This window comes from Girardinichthys multiradiatus, chromosome 23 (assembly GCF_021462225.1).
Source record: "Girardinichthys multiradiatus isolate DD_20200921_A chromosome 23, DD_fGirMul_XY1, whole genome shotgun sequence".
Lineage (NCBI taxonomy): Eukaryota > Metazoa > Chordata > Actinopteri > Cyprinodontiformes > Goodeidae > Girardinichthys > Girardinichthys multiradiatus.
Genome location: NC_061815.1, coordinates 34,125,366 through 34,150,415, shown reverse-complemented (window position 1 = coordinate 34,150,415; position 25,050 = coordinate 34,125,366). Strand labels below are relative to the sequence as shown.

Sequence of the window (25,050 nt, the reverse complement as noted above, 5' to 3'; positions counted from 1 at the left end):
AACACAAACATCACCCTTTTGTTTCATCTTTCATGTTTGGTTTCCATCACTAGCAGAGAATATATGAGTACCTTTACCATGCTTTTGCCTTCATTTCAGAGAATATGGATATTCCCTTTTCCTCTAGGGGACTAAGTATTTACAAGTACACATATTCAGTTGTGTAATATTTTGACTATTTTTAGCCAAGCTATTTTTACAGTTTTCTTAAATTTTTTTAATAGACAAAAAAAGAGATTAGTTACATTTTGTCTTTTTTGTGTAAATTAGTAGATTGTCAAAGTTTAGGGTGCTCAGGCATAATGGTTTTAAGTTTGACTGAATCAGTAGATCTTCTCTTTCCAGCAGCAGCAGTTCAGATATTAACTCGCTCTTTTCCACCAATTAAAAAACACCACGAAGGCTGGAAGATCTTATTTGATATTGATCCAGTTAATTTGGTATTTTGTTGGTATTTCTGATCTGTTCCTAGTCCTGCACACCTGATTAAATGAAGAGTATTACCTCCTCAATATACCATGAGGTTCTGCAGAAACCTTTCGATGACCCATTCAGTTGAATAAGGTGTGTGGTAAAAGGCAGACATCAAATAAATTGAAGACACTGAGCGCTTAGAACCAGGGTTGAGAACCACTGTTGTATAGTGCCTTAGAACAGTATTCCAGTATTCATACCCGTTTTCACATTTTCACTTCACAGCAACGAATCAGCATATTTGAAAAGTGGAGGGAAAAGGATATAATGTTTTAAAAATGTTATGACAAATATAAATCAGAAATATGTAAGTTGCATTTGTATTCACCCCCCCCCCCCCCCCCCCCACACACACACTTTAATCTGATACCCTTAAATAAAATCAAATTCAACCAATTGCCTTCAGATATCACCTGATTAGTAAATAGATTCATCTTTAGAGAATGAACAGCACAATGATGACCAGGAAACACACCAGACAGGCCAGGGATAAAGTTGTGATGTTAGGGTGGCAGTATAAGGTTGTAAAACAATACCCCAGTCTTTGACATCTCAGTGCTCTGCACTTAAATGATCCCCCGTAAATGGAAGGAGTATGGCACAACTGCAAACCCACCAAGATATTGACTGTCCACCTTAACAAACAAGACAGGCAAGGACAGCATTAATCAGAGAAGCAGCCAAGAGGCCCACGGCATCTCTGAAGAAGCCGCAGAGATCCAAAGCTGAGGTGGGAGAATCTGTTCCTGTTTGTGCACTCTTCTACACTTCAACAACTTTGAATATTTTTCCAATGCACTGTACATTGTTGGTGCACCTTCTCCCAAGATATTCAGTTATTTAGTAGACTGACTAAAACAGTAGTTTTGTGGCATAATCACTGTAGTGAATAGACATGAAATTATCCATATTTTACAGAGAACACAATAAAACAGTCCATATGTGTCGCAACATTGCAGGTAATGCAGATAATGTTAATAACCTTCTATATACCTACAATGGGTTGTGTCCTGTAGTTGTTTTTCAAGGCTGAAATCCTGCCTGCAGCAGGCCTCATTCTGGCCAACTGTTGACTTGACTTCTTCATGAGACTTTTTCCCTGCTTCTCTCAACTACATACTGAAGGTAAAACCCTGGTTACCCTCATCAAAGTGCTGTCATCTATATTTAATTAAATTAAAGTATATATATTTTTAAAAGTAGTTTTCTACAAAACACTTATTTGCATAAAAATAGCAAGAAAAACAACAGAGTAGCACAAAAGAGATAAAAAGACAAAAATAAAAGATACAAATCTTGATTTAATCAAGATAGCTAAATATGCTATTTATTTAAATTATAAGACAGGTGTTCAGCAGTTAAGGAGTGTTTAACTGTAAGCAGCTGCAGAAACTCATTTGTTTGACTTATATAACAAAAATGTGTATTCAACCCTTTGCTGCAATGACTGGCAAAGATATTAAATTAAACTCAGATAATGCACACTGAGCCAGAATAAAGGCTGAGCACCATTCATGAAGGCCCACCTACTCCGTCTATCAGCCATATAGTCAGGAAGAGCACAGCAGAGTGTTGAGGGTGTGGCTGAATTCACACTGCTCTTCTTCTACGCTATGTTTATAAGATTACATTTAAAACAGCTGGTCTGTGAGGGAGTGCAGATGAAGGAACAAATATATGTGGAAAAGCTGATCGTACAGCATTGTGAGATATATTTGACATGATCGACAGTATAGGTAAAAAATATGCTGCAGACTAGCACTTGAATCAACAGTAAACAGGAATAAAAACAAGCACAGTGGAGATTTTTGCAGCAAGTGCACCAAGTTATAAAGTAAAAGTATCTATAACAGTTAAAACTGCAATTTATACCAGACTGGAACATTTTGGTTTGCGGAGTTCATTTGATACAACATACGGCTAACCACAGGGGAAAACATTTGTTCAGGCTGTAGAGAGCGCCTGAGTGGTGTGTAACCACATCTCGTCTGGCTTGACTGTAGGCGTGAACTTGTGCTGCATCTCACACACATTTCGGTCTCACCTTTCATTTGTTTCCTGCTTCTAAACAAGCTGTCCAGTAATAACAAGAAAAAATGTTAAAGTTTTCTGAATAATGAAATCAGGTCAAGGTTTGACATCAAATGATCAAAATAATGACTGTGGACTTAAAACAAGTCCAGTAGAAGGTAGGGTAAACTCTACTCTATTTTGTGTTTACACAACCTCCTCTTTGTGAACAAAACACAACTTCCACATTAAAAAGAAACAGACAAATAGAAACTAATGCATGTCAAGTATAGGATTTTGTTGATAGGCCTTAAAAAATCAATTAAAACCGACTTCCTATTCATAAGTAATTGCCTGCGTGTACAGTTATCTAAGTTGTTCAAGTAAAATGAAATGCTGATGCCTCTTGCAGCTTTGTTTCACCTCATATGTGTTTGAACTTTATACTCAGCTCTGTTCTGAGTAAATGGCTTCAGAGGTTGGTGAAGGGGCGGGAAATGGCCCATCGCATCTCTTGATTGTCAGTGTAGCTGTTGCTACACTGCTCATGTTTCTGTGGTATTTGTATCATAGAGCACTATGTCCAGTAAAAAACAAAATCATCTCATTACATTTTAGCATTTTAAGAATGTAACATACATCATTTTACAGCATAATGTTTGTGGGTGATATTAGTAATGCTTCTGCTTGTGGTTGTTGTATCATCAGAGCTACCATGCTGCGCTAAAAAATGCAAACAATGTAATCAAAATAAAATAATGTTCTGTCAGTACAAAGAGACAATCAGAAATGCACTAACAGGTAAGAGTCATATACAGAGTTTGTTACAAAGAGCAAATAAAATTAGCAAGAAGCAAATAATTCAATAAACACTCCCCAGATAAAGGAATGAGAGATGACAACCTGGACATTGTTGTGGAGGAAAATGAGGCACAAAGCATGACTGGCATAGTTTACAAAGACAAATATTTAAAAACATTAAGGGAGAATACCCAAAACACAAAAGCCACAACACATTAGCTTTGCATTGGTGGCAGTGTCTTACAAATCCTTATCTCTTTCTGTTTCACAGATAAAGAATGACAGAAACCACAACTGGAAACAGCTTTTTTAACTGCAGTCACTCAGACGCGATACACAGCTATATACAGCTTGTCCTGAACTGCAATAATTATCTATTATCAACATTCAGCGTCCATGCTTATTAAAAAAGGCAAATATTATTGTATTAGACTCAATTACATGACAAACCAATTAAGGAGCTCTAGTAAAACAACACAGATGGATCATCTTATATCTTAAATTTTTATATTTTTAGCACATTGTAGGCAAATCTGTGGTTGGTTGATTATTTCTTTGTTGTAAAAATGCTTGCTGGGAATAAATCTTACTCTGTTGGATGTTGTTAACTTCCTTTTAAAAGGTGTCATAATTGTAAGAAAAATGGATTTGCTGACTGAGCAGTGGAGTATCTGAGTGCACCCATGAAAAACTTGAATAATGCTCAGTTAGATTCTTACTTAGTAAGATTTTTAAGGGGCTAAGTTCATTAAAAGAGCATTTGAAAAACCAAGTCAATTAGTTACCTTTCATTCATATTTACATTACTGAAAGCATAAAAAAGACTAATAAAATGAAAAAAAAAGCAAAGTTATGAGGTTTAATTATCAATCAAAATACCAGCTTTTCCTAGTGTGCTAAACAATTATCGAAGCATGTGTGTTTATACCACAGCATTATTCAGAACAACAGGACTCTGGTTGCAAATTATTTTTGAAAAATTGCAATTATACAAAATCCTTCAAATACGCTGGCTTTAACAGTTAATGGAATAATGACTTTTACTATTTCTAAATTTGCTAAGTTGTAAAGTGAGCATGACCAGATTCATTGGTATTTGACCAGTATTCCTGCACAAAAGCCGTAACAGCAGCGTAGATCTTCTTTGTCTTTGGGTTTGCCTTAATTTTTCCACAATCAGCCTTCATTACTGAGAAGATGACAGTAGTGTAAACATTCGCCTGCTGGTTTTTGCATACTGTGCTGTTTGCATGAGGTACAGCTGAAGCTGAAATGACAAAAAAGGCAAAAAATACTGATGACAATATACATTTAAAGTAGAATTTTTTTAATAAAATATGCATGACTTAGTTTACCGTTGCCATTGCTCCCCTTGACGGCATAAATAAGGACAGCTAAAACGCTTAGGCTTATGGCCAAGCCAAAATAACAAACAATGTTGACCTCCTGCGACCAAATGCTGGGTGCTGCAATAAAAACAACAGGAAGATAATTTAAAAAAGAATCCAAGATAATTTTATATGACAAACATTACCAAATATCCTTCGGTGTCACTCATGGTATTTCTGATGAAGGATATTTTGCTTAGTTATAAAGTTGTATCAGGCAAAAATTAAACAATACTGTGACCATAGTCATGCTTAAAAAGTAAGTATAGCCTTGAATAGAAAAGTCATCTGGTCGTTAGATCTTAAAATAAGGTGAGTAAAACCTCAGATGTACTGTTGAACATGTTGCTATTGTTTTTCTTTTTCTAATCAAAAATGCTAATTAAACTGTTTTGATAAATACAGTGTTAAACCCACTTTGGTAGCTATAATTTCATGTATTGTATGACCTCATTGTTCTTTATTTTGCATTTATCCAAACAATCTTTTTCACCTGCTTAAGCGAGTTTTCTGTATAAATACTTTGCTATATATCCACTGTATAAGCATAGTTAAAGCAAATCTTCTAATAAAGACAAAAATACTTGTACCTTTGAAATTCGATTTCACTCCATTTCCAAATAATATCTGTCCACATGCAGCCACAGCACAGTGATAAGTCCCAGCATCAGAGGTTTCAGGAAAGTTGTAGAAACATTTCTGTGCAGAGGGAGCTTCAGGACTCTTCTCACATTCATCTCCACTGTTTCCTTGGAGATAAAGTAAACTGGGATGATTATTATCTGATCCAGCTCTGAACCAGTACACCCTATTATCTGCTGGACATGTTTTCCTCTCAGAGTTAGAGAGAACCAAACACTGTAGAGTCTCTGGGTTTTCTGGATGTACTGGACCAGATGGAGACTTCGGAGGGACAACAGTTACATCTGATTCCTGTCCTGTAAAGAAACATTTTTTACTCTCACAACCAGAAGAAACTTACTCACAAGTAAGAAAATGATCTTGTTAATACTTTCTTGATAGTTTTACCTTTAATTTGTAGAAAGGTTCCATTCAGAAAGATGAAGTCAAGTTGTCTGATTTTAATACAGTAGTAAAGACCAATATCATTTTGCTGAGCTTCATTAATATGAAGAAGAAATTCTCCTTGCTCTTGTTTTGTCTCAATGCGAGGAATCTTAGAAACATCATCAAACTCAAAGTTAAATGTTGCTCCAAGAAATTCAGGCCAGTTTCCAGAAACAAGGCGGATCCAGTAAAATGTTTCTTGGTAGAGATCAGAATTCTGGCGAGGACATGTCAGGGTCACATTTTGTCCAGCAGTCACAATCTTTATCTCAAACTTGTTATCTTCTGTGCAAACTGGAAAACAAAAACAAAGCATTTTATTGTGCAATCAGTGATGTGCAGGCAGGTGAAGACAATGTGTCTTCAATGTGCTAAAATAATAAACTGCATCACCAGCTTTTTTTTAAGAAAATATGTGTAGTTGGTGAAGATTTCACTCATACTTACATCCAACTTTGATCATAAGCAGAAAATATAGAATCAGCTGCATTTTGTATTTACTCCTCTTGAGACTGCATGTACAGTAAAGCAGATTATAGAATGGGTCAAACCAATGTACTTATGTTAGGTGGGAGGGAGCTATTGAGTGTGGTCTGATTGGCCATCGACAGTGTTTGTAATCTATGTAAATCATGTCAATTATATTTTGTAACCCATATGTACCGAAACAAGCTTTAATATGTTGCGTTACCTCAAACTGGTCTGTTTCACATGACTGGGATTGTTTAATGAGCATGTCTAGCTTTATAGAGTTATATAAATAAATAAATAAATAAATAAATAAATAATGGACCCAAGATAAGTACTGTTAGCGTTAGAAAGCTGATAAACACAGACAAGTGTACAAGAAGACACAAGGTGAACCAAGTAGTTTAACCTGGTGAGACAGTCCTCTGCCAGAACAGCAACTTCCTTCTCACAAAGGAAAAATCTTTGCACCAGCATTTTATTCACAACTCACATTCCTACAAGCAAAAAGCGGGAATTGGTTCAGCCAGTTCTCACAGAGATCTCAACCTAAAAGTGTAGTCATTCCCATATACGGTATAAGCTTGTCATGTCCAGGGAGTGATCTACTCCAGACCGCATTCCTTCAACTTCCACAAACACGTTTTCACACTAAAAAAGCAATCATAGGAATTAGTAATCATCTTAACTATAATAGAACTTCAGACATGAACATGATTTAAACTGAACAATGATAACTTATATAAATTTTTCCAACAAGTACCATTTATACATGGACAAATCGTTTACTTTTATTTTCAACTCGGCTCATTTTTTGCACCACAAAAGAGTGGAAGAGTACCCTCATTACTGCAGAAAATCCTTCTATCCATCTTTAGCTCAATCCTACCATTACTTGTGAACAAGATACCAAGATAGACAAACTCTTCCACCTGAGACTGACCCACAAGCCAGAGAGAGCAATCCACCTATATTGAGAACAATGGCCTCAGACCCAGAGGAGCTGACTTTCACCTTGGCCAAATAGAAAATGTTCTTATTCAAAATGATTAGTTTGTGGGTAAAATTTGTATTAAACAGTATCAGCTGTGGCTACACTGTATCTTACCACTGTCAGTGTGTGAATGTATGAATGGATGACTGTAGAGTAAAGTGTTTTGGATAAAAGCGCTATAAAAGTGCAGACCATTTATTGTTCCAGTGAGTGCCATTGAAGCCATAATCCAAAAGTGGACAGGACACCATTTCACCATAAACTAACCACAACCAGGACCCCCTTATAAGATTTCTGAAAGGAGAAAATCATAAGAGTTGTCAAAAACTCTTAGAAAGCTTAAGAAAGAAGTGGAAATGTATATGCAGTTTTTCCTTCAAAACCAAGAAATTAACTAAACAGTAATGGCCTCTGTGGACACTCATGACACTCACTGCTGAAGGGTGCTGACGCTTGATTAAAGTTTGCTGCAGAAGATTTGGACAAGCCAGTGAAATATTGCAAGAATATAGTCTGGTCAGATGAGGTCAAAGCTGAACTCTTGTCATTGTACACATCCTGTTTGGAAAAGGACTGATTCTGCACATGAGGGACAGTATGGTGTGGGCTGTGTTACACCATATGGTACTGGCAGAATTAATATAACTAAAAGAAAAAGTGAATGAAGAAATACATTTTTGACAAGAATCTGAATTTGAAACAATTGTGATTTCCCATCAAGACAATAGTCCCTAACACATGGCCAATGAAACTTTATTGATTTCAGAGAGAGAAAGTACAGCTGCTAGATTAGCCCAGTAAATCAGCTGACTAGTATCAATTGAAAATTTATGGAAAGAACTGAAGACCAGAGTGCATGGAAAGGACTTCCAGAACCTTCAAGATTTGTGTAGACGGTTTGTGTAAAAAAAAAAAATCACACATGATGAGAGCAAGTGACTAGTTTCTCCATAAAGAAACTATATCTTAACCAAACCATCGTCGCCAAAACATATTTTTCACAGTATTTAATACATTTCTGTAAATATGTTCAGGACTTTTTCTCTGTTTCATTTGTAGATTTTACCCAAATCTTTTTTTGCAGAGTAATTTGCTTTAATTTCTTGGTATGTGTGGATGACTTGGGTCAATGACGACATCTCATGTGAATTTCATGTTAACACAGAAGATTGGATGTTTTTCAAGACTTATTTTATCAGCTGTACATATGCTGACTAGTTATGCCCCTTTTCCACTAGTCCCTACTCAGCACGGTTCAGTATGACTTGACTTGCTTTTCAGGCTTCTCCACGTAACTGTTACTATTTTTGGTACCAGCTTGCTTGTGGTTCCAACTGTGCTAAATTGTGGTGAAAACGTGATGGCAGAAGACTGTCGATCACAGAGTGGATAGGGGGCGCCATAATTAGTAATAGCAAAAATATAATAACTAACTAATATCTACAACCGTTAAATCGTTGTATGCTGGGCTTGTTGTGTATATGAACACTATAGCTAGCTATCTCTAGGTAGCATTAGGTTACCCTCACATGTCCTTTAGCTTGTACCGCTTTATGGATTCCCTCTCTCAACTGTACTTACACTTAAGTGCTTCGTTATGCCGCCCGCAGCCTTCTCTGGCCTTTACTCTGAGTTTGACAACAGCTAAAGATCAAGCTGCAGGTTCTCCATTGCTGTTGTGTTTGTGTCACTACAAATCACATTACGTTACTTTTTCGAACAGTGGGGCTGCCTTGCTATTGACAATCCCGCCCACATTGAGATGTTACTTAATTGTAATGGAAAACGAACCAAACTGTGTAGAGTAGAACTGGCCCGAGATGAACCGTGCTAAGTAGGTACTAATGGAACAGGGGCATAAGTCTGTTAACAATATAGTTATAATCTTTTTTAGACAGACAAATGTCTGTTTAGTGTTATCTGTAAAACCTACATCAGTTGCAGGACACAGGGCAATAGAGACTCTGTCCAGGATGAACCCAAAGTGTTGCCTCTTCCATCATTTTATCCTGATAATGAGTGGATAGTGAAAACATTTGAGTCATTAGATGTGTCAGCTCCTTTTCATAGCTAATAAATATCAAATGTAATGTAAACCAAAACAAAATATTATGTTTTTAATGTATTTAAGGTAAACACTATGAACTCTGCTCTAATTGTTAAATAATTCAAGGGTACTTGTACGGTCACTGTCTTTATACATTAATGTATTTGATTGATTCAAAGCTGACTAATAAACAACCCTACAGTAATGTCTGGATCACTTGTTTAAACCACAGGGTAAAGTATCTGTTTTACATTTGCCTGTTCATTAAAAAAGCTGAAAATTCCCTTGAAGCATTAGCACACAAAAACAGTCAAACTGAATGTAGTAAGAATTGAAAAGCTCCACCTTCTCAAGGAAGCGCGTCACACTCATTGTGCCAGTCACTTAAGTAGGTGGAGCACAAAGAGAAGAGTTGGGGAGGTGTTTGTCGGCACATCTTCTATCCTCTGAAGTTCAGTGCAGCATTGTCAGTGAAATGCATGCATCTGTAGGTAATAAACGCAGATAATGCCACTAAAATCAGCCAGGACTGGTATCTGCAACAGAAGAGAGATAATTTCACCAATGTGTTTATTTATAAAAGAGGATGCTTATGCTTGCATTGAAACAGTGACATAACACACACAAAAATAAATAAAATTTTACAATATTGTTGTCAAATATTTCTTTTAAAAGCAAAACCTAGTGTGTAGATTGAAACTTCTTTAAGCAACTGAAAAAAGTAGTTAGCCACGTTCCAGATTGGATCAGTTGGATTTGTGGTCGTATTTATGGCCAACAATAAAAGTCAAAACACGTAGTCATACTACAAAAAATACGTATGAAAAAAAATAAGAACTCTTTCAGATATTTATTTCTGCTTTCATTTACACACAATGCACGTCCACATTTAAATAAACATTAAAGTAAAAATATAAATGTATTAAATTATTTTTTTATTTGGTCTTCGTAGTTTTTTGTTCGCTGTTTTAGATTTTACTAATGTTGCATAGACCTACTTCAATTTCAATTCAATTCAATTCAAAAATACTTTAATAATCCCAAAGGGAAATTAAATGTTGTTATAGCTCATATTATGAAGGTTTCCTCAAAGAGCCGTTGTAGATGCTGATGGCTGTGGGCAGGAAGGATCTCCTGTAGCGCTCCGTCTTACAGCGGATCTGAAGAAGCCTCTGACTGAAGACACTCTGTTGTTGTAGGACAGTCTCATGCACACTAATATAAAGCAATCATAAAATGGCACATGGGAATTTAAGCACTGCTGTGGTTGTGGTTTGTTCATGCGAGTGTGTGAAAATAAAAGGACTTTCATTCCTGTCCAAGCAGCAGCTTCACTCTAAAGAAAAACATAATAAGCTTACTTTAACCTGTGCCAAAAATACAAGCAAACAGACACAATAATTTTGATATGACTAATTTACCTCAGGAATAAGCACACAATTGCACACGCACAATTATGCTGTCATGAATTATTTCAGGCATGTGTTTCAGTGGAGCGTTTTTCACTGCTAGTTTATAAAAAAAAAAAAGGGTATTACCAAATTAATTCAGTTATTCTATGCTGGTTTTGTAACACAATGATGCAGTAACAAGTACTGTACAAAAACCAAAATGCTGTAAATTTTGTACTTGAAATTCATAGTAGCTGTATCAATAAAAACACTAAACGTACCTTAAATTTGACTTTAAAGTAATTCGAATTAAAACACGTGTACTCTTTCATGAAAGTGAACATGATGGAGCTTTTTTCTCACTTCATTTCCTGTTGAAACAAAGCGTGTGATGCATGTTTTCACAACTTTTGTGGTTGGTCGAAGGACCGAAGACCTCCTACCACAACTCCAGTTTGTCAGAATAGCTGCTGGAAACTGCTTTGCTTGTTGATAGAAGGAAAAGTATCAAAGTGGGTTTATAAGATGATAAAGTCTCATGTCTGTAATACTTGGATAGATTTAGGAGAAAGGGATGATAACATGGACAGTATATAAAATATTCATTGGAAACTAGTGTTGAACTTTGCAAACTTGCAAGTGTTGCCTTAGGAAGAAGACATATATTGACTTTTTCAAATGTACCTTATTTTACAAGTGTGCACATGTTGAATCTAGACGGGACTGGATGGTGGTGAGGTGTTGTAGAGAAGTTTCAGTTGTGTCAGTGACACCTAAATATCTTTGGCAGTTAGAATAGAAACTAAGGTGTTCAAATTGCTTCTAACAATGATAGTTTTATTCTGTCACAACAAATATACTGTAAAGTTGTTCATCTTTTAACATCACAAATGAAATAATTTAAGACGGGCACCAACAGTCTAGCTCTTTTCAAATGTAGATGTATAATACCATATAACAATAAAGAAATGTTCAACCACATCTCTCGACAATGGCACTGGTTTGACTTGTGCTCCTTGCTTTTATGTTACACAGAAACAATCAAGATTAATTTAAGATCATGTAAATTCAAAAGCTCCACCCTTTAACTGATGGTCCACCTTCTTATTCCAGGCTGTCTCTTTAGCAGCAGGGGTGTGAGGTGGAGATGTAGGGAGGTGTATGTGGTCACACTGCTGACCTAAAAGTAACTCTGTCAGTTGCAGAAATGCAGTCACGTGGAGGTGTTGGAAAGTCTCATCTGAAAAGCTGATGACAAAAAGTTGCAACCACAGTCATATAAACCCCTGGGAAGAAAATGTTATAAAAGATAGCCTGACCTGTTGACTAAAATGTCAATAAAATGCAGACTAGGAGATGATAGCAACACTGGGCTGTTTTCAAAACAGAAGGTTTACATTTAAGAGGACAAACCAATCAGTTAAAAAATAAATACAAATAAAAAAAGAACTATGACTCTTTGCCAAATGAACACCCAAAAAAATATATAGTAAATCTAACATCACAGTTTGTTTGTCTAAAATGGAGCATGAAAAGTGGAGAAAGTCAGTGGAAAATTGTTAAACACAAACCATTTGGAAAATGTTAAATTGCAATTGTACTATTTCCAAGTAAAAGAAAATATGGTGCTTTATTTAAAAGCATTGTGCCTTTTATTTATAGACATGTAAGTGTAAACTGTAATTAACAAGAATGGTGCATAGAAATGTAAGCACTGTTGTGGTTTAAAACTGGTGTGACAATGTGAAGGTTTTATTTTCAGTCTATTATGGTCTAAACATGTAAACATACTGACAGCATATTGTATTTAATACTGATCTAATCTAATACATGGGCTCTCATCTATGTTTTTTTCTGCTAATATGGCAGTTTTTAATTTAAGATTCTGCATTTCATTGTTTCTTACTAGCAGTTTCTGGTAGATGAGCAGCATTGCCTGGTATTACTTTGGAACAGTGGATCCTGTTATTTTTAGACTAAATTTAAAACTACAAATATTTATGGTTGTGTCTTTGCAGGGAGAGATAAATGTATACAAATCCCAAGTCTTAAAACCAATCAGAGTAAAACTAATCATACTAATTTAAAATTACTTTGCTGGTGACTCAACTTGCTCCCTTTTCTGCATCTTCCAGAAGCTGATAGTGTGTCAGGTTTTGCTAAACTGCTTCAGTGGTCGAACGCTGAGCAGGAAAACAACTCACTGCTGCTTCTGTTTGTGTGGTTGTTGTATGTGACTTTGTTTATTGAAACAAAAATAACAAGACAGAGCTCATGGGAGACATAATACTTGCTGAGATTGATGTAAATAAAGCAAACACATAAGCCTTACCAGTTAAGGAGCAAAAATACAGCAAAACGTGAGAAAGTTCAGTAAGTGAGTAATTGACTTTTACTTAAAAGACTAAGAAAAGCTGCTTGTTGCACATTAGAAAGTTAGAAGAACACTTTAGAAAAACTCAAGATTTTTTTTTTATTATTTAAAGCCCTGTCCACAGTAACCCAGGCAGTTGGCAACATTTGGATTTTCAGCTGGTTCACACCTTGTCATACCAAAACAGAATTTTCTATGACAAAATGCTTTTTAAAAAGAAAATGCTGGACATCTTAAGAAACACGGTTCGTTTTGCATGCCACTGGCTGGATATCCTGAGTTTATCAAAAGGTATGACAGAATACACATTATGCACATGCCCACTTTGGCCTTCTGCACTAATAATTACAACAGAGAAACATTTTTTATATGTATTTTTATTAATCTGTCTCACTTTGCCCCAATTCTGTATCTGTAATAAAATTGTTTCGGTCAGATCTTTATTTTATTAATGCAGAGGGTTTTCTTGCTTTTAATTTGGATATCATTAATTTAGATGGAATCTAACTATTATAGCACATTTGATTGGAGACTAAGGCGCTTTCACACCAGGACAGTCTTGGGGACTCTTCATTAAGTTTGGTGGACTTCCATACAAGCTGTACCAAGCAATCTGTCCGACGTCACACAGTTACAACAACTGCTCATTTGGGGCCATCACAAGAAGATTCCCAGTGTCAGCACAAGGCAACTAGTTATTAAGCACATTACACAGTACAGACCAAAGGTTTGGACACACCTTCTCATTCAAAGAGTTGTCTTCATTGTCATGACTATGAATATTGTAGCTTCACTCTGAAGGCATCAAAACTATGAATTAAAACATGTGGAATTATATACTGAACAAAAAAGTGTGAAACAACTGAAAATATGTGTTATATTCTAGGTTCTTCAAAGTAGCCACATTTTGCTTTGATTACTGTTCCGCACACTCTTGGCATTCTGTTGATGATCTTCAAGAGGTAGTCACCTGAAATGGTTTTCACTTCAAGCCTTTTAAATGGGGTTGGGACCATAGGTTGTGTTGTGCAGGAGGTGGATACAGTACACAGCTGATAGTCCTACTGAATAGACTGTTAGAATTTGTATTATGGCAAGAAAAAAGCAGCTAAGTAAAGAAAAACGAGTGGCCATAATTACTTTAAGAAACGAAGGTCAGTCAGTCCAAACAATTGGGAAAACTTTCAAAGTGTCCCCAAGTGCAGTCGCAAAAACCATCAAGCGCTACAAAGAAACTGGCTCACATGAGGACCGCCCCAGGAAAGGAAGAACAAGAGTCACCTCTGCTGCGAACGATAAGTTCACCAGCCTCAGAAATCGCAGGTTAACAGCAGCACAGATTAGAGAACAGGTTAATACCACACAGAGTTCTAGCAGCAGACACATCTCTAGAACAACTGTTAAGAGGAGACGGTGTGAATCAGGCCTTCATGGTAAAATAACTGCTAGAAAACCACTGCTGAGGACAGGCAACAACCAGAAGAGACTTGTTTGGGCTAAAGAACACAAGGAATGGACATTAGACCAGTGGAAATCTGTGCTTTGGTCTGATGAGTCCAGGTTTGAGATCTTTGGTTCCAACCACCGTGTCTTTGTGCGGCGCAGAAGAGGTGAACGGATGGACTCTACATGCTTGGTTCCCACCGTGAAGCATGGAGGGGGAGGTGTGATGGTGTGGGGGTGCTTCGCTGGTGACACTGTTGGGGATTTAGTCAAAATTGAAGGCATACTGAACCAGCATGGCTACCACAGCATCTTGCAGTGGCATGCTATTCCATCCAGATTGCGTTTAGTTGGACCATCATTTATTTTTCAACAGGACAATGACCCCAAACACACCTCCAGGCTGTGTAAGGGCTATTCGACCAAGAAGGAGAGTGATGGAGTGCTGCGCCAGATGACCCTGGCCTCCACAGTCACCGGACCTGAACCCAATCGAGATGGTTTGGGGTGAGCTGGACCGCAGAGTGAAGGCAAAAGGGCCAACAAGTGCTAAGCATCTCTGGGAACTCCTTCAAGACTGTTGGAAAACCATTTCAGGTGACTACCTCTTGAAGCTCATCAACAGAATGCCAAGAGTGTGTGGAGCACTAATCAAAGCAAAAGGTGGCTACTTTGAAGAACCTAGAATATAAGACATATTTTCAGTTGTTTCACACTTTTTTTGTTCAGTATATAATTCCACATGTGTCAATTCATAGTTTTGATGCCTTCAGTGTGAAGCTACAATATTCATAGTCATGAAAATAAAGAAAACTCTTTGAATGAGAAGGTGTGTCCAAACTTTTGGTCTGTACTGTGTGTATGAAAAAAATGCCGTAGTGCCAAAAAAGAAAATACAGAAAATCACATTGAGTGATTTTTAGGTCATTAATTAGCATTTTATTGCATGACTTAAGTAGTCGATCACCTGACAACCAGTAAGAATCCCAGCTCTCACAGACCTGTTAGTTTTTCTTTAAGAAGCCCTCCTGTTCTCCACTCATTACCTGTATTAACTGCACCTTTTTTGCAATGGTTATCTGAGTAAAAGACACCTGTCCACACATTCAATCAAACATACTCCAACCCCTTCACAAGACCAGAGGGCTGTGTAAGGACATCTGGGATAAAATAGTAGAACTGCACAAGGCAGGGGTGGGCTCCCGGAAAATAGTCAAGCAGCTTGGTGAGAAAGCAACAACTGTTGACACAATTATAAGAAAATGGAAGAAGGTCAAGATGACAGTCAGTCTCCCTCAGCCTGGTGCTCCATGCAAGATCTCACCTTGTGGGGCATCAATGATCATGAGGAAGGTGAGGAGTCAGCCCACAACTAAATGGCAGGACCCAGTCAATCACCTGAAGAGAGCTGGGACAACAGTCTCAAAGAAGACCATTAGTACACCACCATGGATTAAAATCCTGCTGCGCACGCAAGGTCCCCCTGCTCAAGCCAGCGCATGTCCAGGCCTTTCTGAGTTTGCCAATGACCTTCTGGATGATCCAGAGGAGGAATGGGCGAAGGTGTCTGAGAAGGTGTGTGGCCTGATGAGATAAAATAGAGGTTTTTGGGTCTAAACTCCACCTGCCATGTTTGGAGGAAGAAGGATGAGTACAACCCCAAGAACACCATCCCTACCGTGACGCATGGAGGTGGAAACATCATTCTTTGGGGATGCTTTTCTGCAAAGGGGAAAGGACAACTGCACCGTATTGAGGGTAGGATGGATGGGTCCATGTATCTGGAGATCTAAGCCAACAACTTCTTTCCTTCAGTAAAAGCATTGAAGATGGGTCATGGCTGAGTCTTCCAGCATGACGACGACCCAAAGCACACAGGCAGGGAAACTAAGGAGTGGCTCTGTAAGAAGCTTCTCAAGGTCCTGGAGTGGCCTAGCCAGTCTCCAGACCTGACCCCAATTGAAAATCTTTGGAGGGAGCTGAAAATCTGTATTGCCCGGCATCAGCCCTGAAACCTAAAGGGTCTGGAGAAGATATGTATGGAGGAGTGGTCCAAAATCCTTGATGCGGTGTAGAAACGTCTGATATCTGTAATTGCAAACAAAAGTTCCTGTGCCAAATATTAAGTTGTTTTTTTTTTTTTCTGATGTATTAAATTGTTATGTCATGCAATAAAATGCAAATTAATTACTTAACAAATCACACAATGTGATTTTCTGGATTTTTATTTTAGATTCCACCACTTAACATTGAAGAGTACCTATGACAAAAATTAAAGACTTCTACATCCTTTGCAAGTGAGAAAACTTGCTAAATCAGCAGTGTATCAAATACTTGTCTCCACTGTAAGAGTTACAGAATGGCTCCCAATAATCTTTGCATTGGTGCAAAGCCATGGCTAACATACACTGTATTTTGGGTCACACCAACCATATCAATGAATTTCAGTGTTACAACCATTTACATGGCTAACAGAATTGCATCAAAGTTCATGTACATGTAAAAGTCAGTCAGTCATTTTCTACCACTTATTCCATAGTGGGTCACAGGGGAGCTGGTGCCTATCTCCAGCAGTCTATGGGCAGGAGGCGAGGTACACCCTGGACAAGTTGCCAGGACAACACACAAACAACCACGCACACACTCATTCATTCATACACCTAAGGGCAATTTAGAGTGACCAATTAACCTAACAAGCATGTCTTTGGACTGTGGGAGGAAGCTGGAGTATCCGGTGAGAACCCACGCATGCACAGGGAGAACATGCACACTCCATGCAGAAAGACCCCAGGCCAGGAATTGAACCCAGGACCTTCTTGCTGCAAGGCAACAGTGCTACCAACTGAGCCACCGTGCCACCCCACATGTAAAAGTAAACAGACAAATTATTTTAGCAATATATGTATGTCATATATGATTACTGATAGAGGTTAGGGGACTTGACCATAAGGGACATTTTGAAGCACTAAGTAACAGTGAATGAATAATAAGTGTTTATTAAAAATGTTCATCAGTTGGACTCAAAAAGCCTCAAAACGATAAAACTTTACTTTAAAAACCTAATATTTGGTCCGCTTTAGATTTTGTCCAGTGATTAGGTATCACATTCAAAAACTGAGACCAATGCAGCATTTATATCCCCATAAAACATATTTGAACATCCAACTTAAACAGACATTTCCATTGTAACTTTATCGAACCCTCTCATAATTGCTTCCTTTCAGCCCCTGAAATGTTTTCCTGTTCAGGACACATCATTTTCTTTCTGTTACGGCATCTTTGCTGAACGAAGAACAAATCTCAGAAAATTACTTTCAAAGAGTTTCTGTCATAGAAACAATTATTAGCATAATGACGATACCATATAAATTAAAAAGTGCCTACTGGCATACTAAATGTAGTGGGCTGGTTATCTTCAACATTTCAGCCAATCATTCTTTGGAAAATACTTGAGCTAAACCCTTCATTTGGGCAAGAGGAAATTGGCTGCTTTGTTTCTGTTTCTCAATACGATAGGTAAGTTTGTTTTTTTGAAAGAAAAACATGATAGCAAGTTACTGTTTCTATGTAAAACATTACATCAGCTTTCTTCTCTTCAAGCAGAGTGGGGCTAGTAACCCACCATTTTAAACATGGCAATTACATTTAATATATAGCCGTCTGTTTCACCTCATACTTAAACCTTTTTCTTTAAATTTGAAAGTAGGTTTTGATGAACTCCCTCAGCCATGACTAAGCTCCCATTTACACCTTAAACAGTTTCTTTGCACTCTTTGACACTCCAAGTAACAGAAGGACTAAACACCCACCTGAGCCGGAGGTGCAGCACAAGCCTCTCGTTCTGCAGCTGCACCAAGTGACCTCCATTATGAGGAAGATCAACATAAACAAGGCTGCAGGTCCAGATGCTAAAATCATGTGCTGACAAACTTGCAGGTTTTCTTTTTTGACATCTTGAACCTCTCGCTGCAGCTTTCCATTGTCCCTGCCAGCCTGAAGTCCTCCAATTGTGTGTCTGTGCCCAAAAAATCAACCATCACCTGTCTGATTGATTACAGTCCTGTTGCTCTGAGCCCGGTTGTCAGGTTTAAACAACCTAAAATACTTCTAACATCACAAAAAGAAGAGAAAGACAAAGAATTAGTTATTTCACTCACCGCGAGGAGAACGGACAGGGATGTGCTTTTCAGTTACAAATCTCCTACCGCTCTGAAAACCATCTTTCCGCTCCTCGCTTTTTATTATCTTTAGGGCTTCCCTATTTACAATGAATGTTGCTCTCTAAGGATGGGAAAAACAGCTGCATCGTAAACAGGTCATAAACACCATTATCTTGTAACAACACACTTCCACAGTCTCCCCCCATCCTAAGATCAGTGTGTTGTCTGTTCAGCACAATCAGCCACCCTCTTTATGACACCCTCATCTGTGACTGCTTTCTTCCCAGCTCGACCTTTGATCCTTGCCTGCAGACAAACTCATTCTCACACATACATCATGAAAGGTTATAAAGATAAAATAGTCAAGTTAAAGAAAAGGAAAATATATAAGATAAATCTATATTCAATTATTTAAACACCGGTCCAGTAATAACAAGAAAAATGTTAAAGTTTTCTGAATAATGAAATCAGGGTAAAGAGGGCTCTGCTATTCACAAAACAAACCTTGTTGTGAAGTTTGCAGATGACACCAGTCTAGTAGATCTCATATCCAAAACTGATGAGACTCAGTACAGACACGAGGTCCACAATCTGACTCAGTGGTGCTCCAGGAACTGCCTCATCCTGAACACCAGCAAGACTAAGGAAGTGATAGTGGATTACAGGAGGTCCAGGAACACTGAACACACACCTCTCTGTATGCAGGGGGAGGTGGTGAAGAGTGTGGACAGCATAAAGTTTCTGGGCATTCACATCTGACCTCTCCTGGACTGAGAACATCTCCCACTTGGTAAAGCAGGCCCAACAATGGCTCTTCTTTCTCAGAAAGCTGAAACGGACTGGACTCTCTACTCAGCTGCTCACAAACATTTACAAGCCCACAACTAAAAGCATTCTGTGCCTCAGTGTGACAGTGTGGTATGTGAGTTGCACGGCACAGGAGAGAAAGGACTTAGCATGTGTGGTGAGGACAGAACAGGGGATTGTGGGAGGTCGTCTACCGGATATGGACTGGATTTATGCTGCACGAGTCCAGAAAAGGGCCAGACACATTGCTACAGAACACACACCATCCAGTCACAGTTTGTCCCACTTCCGTCAGGAAAGCGATTTAGGAACATCACATGAAAAACAAACAGACTCAGAAACTGTTTGTTTTCTAAAGAATTGAAGACAATTGTCACCCTGCAGGCACACACTAAACATCCCTGCTGACAATCAAACAAACCACCAGCCCATCTCAGACTCTTTCAGCACAAGCTGCACTTTGTGAAAATACTAAATACTACATGACACATTCCATGTAGACATATTCCCTTTTTCTATAAGTGTTTTTAAATTCTCTGTAACCTGTGTTGGGGTCATCCATTTTGGTCGCACCTTTTGACATGCGCAGCTCAACAGACATTGCAGCTGTGATGCCACCAAGAGTGTAAAACCCACAGGAGATGAAGTTTTGTGGCCATTTCCCGCCTGTCTAACAGGACAGCGCAACGGAGGCACATATCTGGAGAGACAAAAGCTCGCAGCTCCACAAGGCCATTCCCGGAAGAGCTTGAAAGCTGGAAATGTGTCTGATACGAGAAGATCAGAGGATTTATTCGTCGATCGAAGACCACGCCGACACCCGGTGCAGGTGGAAACCCACAGAGTTTCTATTTCCAAGGAGATGAGTTTTTCCTCCCTGTGTATGCAGTCGACTAATGGTTCTTCATCATTTCCCCTCCTGGACGGATGAGAAGTTACCGTTTTTTTTCTTAATTTGATCACGGACACGTGCCCCCCCCTCCTTTTTCTTCAAACCTGATCCCTCCTCAACCGGTGAATAGAAGAAATCAACGTCAAAGTAACTTTGTTCCTTTCATATTAAACCGGATAGGTGCATTTAGAGGTCTGGGCAGGATGAGGCATATTGAAGGTGATCACCAGTAGTTAGTCTAAGGTATTAACTTGTTGCATGCAATACTGATTGAAGTATTTTATGCTGAGATGTGTCTTGATTTGCTGCGCAGGCCTTGCTGAATCGTGCGTGGTTAATGTTTTGTCCGGCTCGTCCCAAATAAGCCAGGAGTTAGAAGTTGGACTTTTAGAAGTTTTCCATTCAAAGCAACTGCGGTCTGTACCTCGTGGTCTGACCACTCTTTGTTCCAGTTTATTGTTGGAGATTTTCCACTGAATTCCCGCCTCAGAGTTTATGACACTTTCTTCAAGATTTGGGGCGTTCAGCTGGTTGTGGCTAAAGGGACGTGGCCCCACCATTTTATCAGTTGATCGCTGCAATCGAGACATCAGAACACCAGGAGGACTTCCCTTTCCATTTAATCCAAATTACACATTTTGTCCATAAAATTACTGGTTTGATCTTCATAGACACTAAATGTGCATATATTTTTCTTTTATTATTGTCAGGTAGTCATTGTTATTCCCTTTGTGTAGAATAGTGCTTGTTAGTTAGGTGAAGGTTTTTGGACCATAATAATGGTATATCAGGATTATTTGGCTTCAATTAATCCTCATATATATAATTAAGAGAAGCGTTTGTGTTTATTTCGTGCAAGAGTGATTTATCTGTCAAAACAAGGTCGAAGATCCTCCATCTTCAGCGAAGTGGTTGAATAAACAGTGACAGTTGGTGGTTTTGGTTAATAATTTGTAATCATTAAAGAGCTTTGAATCCATAATCACAACACCAGAGGACATCTCTGATTTCAATTCGTAAGTAATGATTTTTGGTTAAGAAATTAATTCTTCTTTTCTCAAATTATGATTTTAAATTATAATTCTTGAAATTCTTGAATTCTTAAAATTCATTATGGGGACATAATGACAATAAACAATCTTGAATGTTCAAATGTACATTGTACTATAGTGATGCATCCATTTGTCTTTTTCTTGTAATTAATATTTTCATTATTGCCTTTGCATCTGGATTGGGATCCTTGTACAGTCTAAAACTGCCTCCAAGATGTCAAATAATTCTTAGCTAAATTAATAAGAAACAACCTTTGTGCTGTTGGAGTCACAGTGAAGTTAGAGAATCTTCATCATTGTAGATAGTGTATAGCGTTATTATCGTGCCATTGCCTTGACATCCGAATAGCACTTACATAAATGAACAAGTTTACGATGCATCGAGTTAACAACTACTAATTCAATAGAAGCTTTTGTTTTATTTGTATATATTTCAATAATTTATATCATTGTGGCCTCTCAGTCAGTCAGGATGCAAAACTATCTCAATTGCAGCACAGATGGGAGCCACTTGTGCTAAAACAGCTTCCAGTTTATTGCAGACCTAATCCAAATCTGTTCCTTGTGCGTATAACTGTGTATAATACTTTGGAGAAACATCCCTGGCATGTGTAAAGCTAACAATTGTTTCTATACCTTAAAGTTCCAAAAAGACTTTGATTTGGACCAGAAAAAAGATAACAGATGTTTATGTATGACCGCTGTTTGAAAGTTCAGCAAGCTGACCTTAGCAAATTGTAAAAGATAAGTAGTCGGTAATATTAATGTAGCAACAAAACAAGCTAGCAAATCTGCAGTACACTTCACAGTCTCAGGGATATAACGTTGACAATCTTCATCAACAGCAACAAACAAGCTAGTAGGGGAAGTAAAAAAACAGTACTATCATCCCCCACCTTGATTTATAACAACGCCTGCCACTAACGTTAACCTGAAATTTTTAACTGCCAAAGACATTACAACACTCTTGATTCTTGATATCAGATAACAAAAACTTGGCAATATTTGTACACGAAATATCTCTTAATATTTCAGATCTATTTTGTTTGATGAATGTGTCCCAATGGAAATTAAAAACATTTATGTCAACATAATATTTTTAAACCTTATGATATTAAAATTTAAATTGCTTTTGTGCTTCTGAGGTGATGCCCAAGTCTGAAATGACAATGGCTTCACCCTCCTTTCTGCCCCATCCTGGTGGTTATCCCCAAAGCATTTACAAGCTAAAGGGGAAATATGGCTGAACAAAAGGTGTTTAGTTTCTCTTCCTGTCCCTGGAACCCCTGCTGATCCAACAAACAATTTGTTGCAGAGGAGCCGAGGTGTCTGCGTGAAAGTTAGGTTGATTCTCACCTCTGCTCTTCCTAAAGGGGGTGCCAGGCCACATGGGGTTTTTGCCAAACTGATATAAGGAAGTGTCAGCCATTGTCCATCAGATTTGGTCTCAGCTCTGCTCAGTAATACGTCTGATGCTGAAAGATCTGTCTCCCTTAAGGCTAAATTAATAAAGCTGATTGAATGGTTATCATCGTTCTCTTTCTTTAGAAAATAAAAATTTTCTACAACAACCTCCAAACTAAAACAGAGGAATGGAATCATTTTATAAAGCCACTTCCAAACTTCTCCTGTTGAAAAAAACAAAACAGTTTAGAGCATATTAACTTGACTTTCCAAAACAATATAACAGAAAATACTTTATCGAATTTTTAAAGCATATTTGCCCAAGTTAAGTGCAAACCCAAAAACTAACTTTTAGAAATCTTTTTTTCGTAACAAAGTCCAAATGGAGACAAAGCTATTTAAATCCCTTAAGAAATGGAAAGGCTTCACAGGCTTAGTAAATGTGGTGGACTGTGCATCTTCAATATTTCAGCCAATCACTGTTTTGTGTTTTGGAAACACTTCAACATCACCTAAACTAAGCCCTCCATTTGTGCAAGAGAACATCAACAGCGCTAGAGAAAAGTAGCTCCACCACGATGGTCGCAACACTTGCTGCCATGTTTGTTCTCACCGTGGCACGTAAGAATACTCATTTTTCTAGTAAGGTAATTTTTTCTGGAAAATAAGATAGTATGCGTTTGGAGAATATTAGCCTTGAATATTTACAGCTATATTTACTAAGTCCTTCAATGTTTTGTTTTTTTTCCACAGCTCTTATTCATACTCTTGAGGCTTCCCACCTGATCTCCTTAACTCTGGTTGACATTGGTGATAATGTTACATTTGATTGCAATGTTTCTGAGAAGGATCTTAAGTTTGTCTACTTTTATAAACAGTCTCTTGGATACATGATAGAAACAGTAGCTAGTCTAATTCTTGGTCAATCAACGATAAGTGAAAAATTTAAAGACTCCCGCTTTGCAGTAACAGCAGAGGGGTCTCGTTATAAACAGGGAGAGACTGTAACTGTCCAGTGTTCACTTCTCTAGCAACAATATGCATGTTTGAAAAAGCAGAGAAATATTAAGAGTTACATAATTTCATGCCATTCAACCCAATTAATGAAGAACAATAAGTTAGATTCATATACCATTTTTGTCAAACAAACACAAAGGCATCTTAACTGAAAACATAATATGCTTCATACCTTCTTTTACTCTTCCTCTAATTGCCTCTGAGGTATTTTTGTTGCATGCACAAATGTAGAAAATACACTCTAGTTAGTTTTGGGCATCATCTTTTCAGTTAGCTCATCCATACCAGTATGCACTTAGATTATGTCTAATGCTTCTGCTTCCTTTTCCCAATCCAGGAGAAGATTCGAACCCACTTGATTTTCCTATTAATTTTCAACGATAAAGAAAAGAACATATGTCAACACCACAAAGGTAGGCTTGCCATATACACTGCTCAAAAAAATAAAGGGAACACTTAAACAACGCAATATAACTCCAAGTAAATCAAACTTCTGTGAAATCAAACTGTCCACTTAGGAAGCAACACTGATTGACAATCAATTTCACATGATGTTGTGCAAATGGAATAGACAACAGGGGGAAATCTTTGGCGATTAGCAAGACACACTCAATAAAGGAGTGGTTCTGCAGGTGGGGACCACAGACCACTTCTCAGTACCTTTGCTTTCTGGCTGATGTTTTGGTCACTTTTGAATGTTGGTGGTGCTTTCACACTCGTGGTAGCATGAGACGGACTCTACAACCCACACAAATGGCTCAGGTAGAGCAACTCATCCAGGATGGCACATCAATGCAAAATGTGGTGAGAAGGTTTGCTGTGTCTGTCAGCGTAGTGTCCAGAGCCTGGAGGCGCTACCAGGAGACAGGCCAGTACACCAGGAGACGTGAAGGAGGACGTAGGAGGGCAACAACCCAGCAGCAGGACTGCTACACCACCTTTGTGCAAGGAGGAATAGGAGGAGCACTGCTAGAGCCCTGCAAAATGACCACCAGCAGGCCACAAATATGCATGTGTCTGCACAAATGGTTAGAAACCGACTCCATGAGGATGGTATGAGGGCCCGACGTCCACAAATGGGGGTTGTGCTCACAGCCCAACACCGTGCAGGACGCTTGGCATTTGCCAGAGAACACCAGGATTGGCAAATTCGCCACTGGCACCCTGTGCTCTTCACAGATGAAAGCAGGTTCACACTGAGCACGTGACAGACGTGACAGAGTCTGGAGACACCGTGGAGAGCGATCTGTTGCCTGCAAC

The 25,050-nt window shown here is 38.3% G+C and overlaps 1 protein-coding gene across 1 annotated transcript; it reads right to left on the bottom strand.

The window, feature by feature from the left end:
- Positions 1-3,008: 3,008 nt before the first annotated feature.
- LOC124860078 lies at positions 3,009-6,346 on the bottom strand. Its single transcript, XM_047353054.1, has 5 exons — positions 6,301-6,346; positions 5,703-6,035; positions 5,264-5,611; positions 4,641-4,751; positions 3,009-4,552 (listed from the first exon to the last, which is right to left on the bottom strand). Exons 1-5 carry the CDS (start codon positions 6,344-6,346, stop codon positions 4,344-4,346), a joined length of 1,047 nt encoding a protein of 348 aa, XP_047209010.1. The 3' UTR covers positions 3,009-4,343.
- Between the last annotated feature and the right edge of the window lie 18,704 nt (positions 6,347-25,050).

Coding starts and splice junctions, on each gene's coding strand:
- LOC124860078 (XM_047353054.1), bottom strand. CDS start 6,346: ATGGCCAATCAGACCACACTCAATAGCTCCCTCCCACCTAACATAA. Junction 6,036..6,300: donor CTCCCTCCCACCTAACATAA/GTACATTGGTTT, acceptor TTTGTTTTCCAG/TTTGCACAGAAGATAACAAG. Junction 4,553..4,640: donor CAAGGGGAGCAATGGCAACG/GTAAACTAAGTC, acceptor TTGTCATTTCAG/CTTCAGCTGTACCTCATGCA.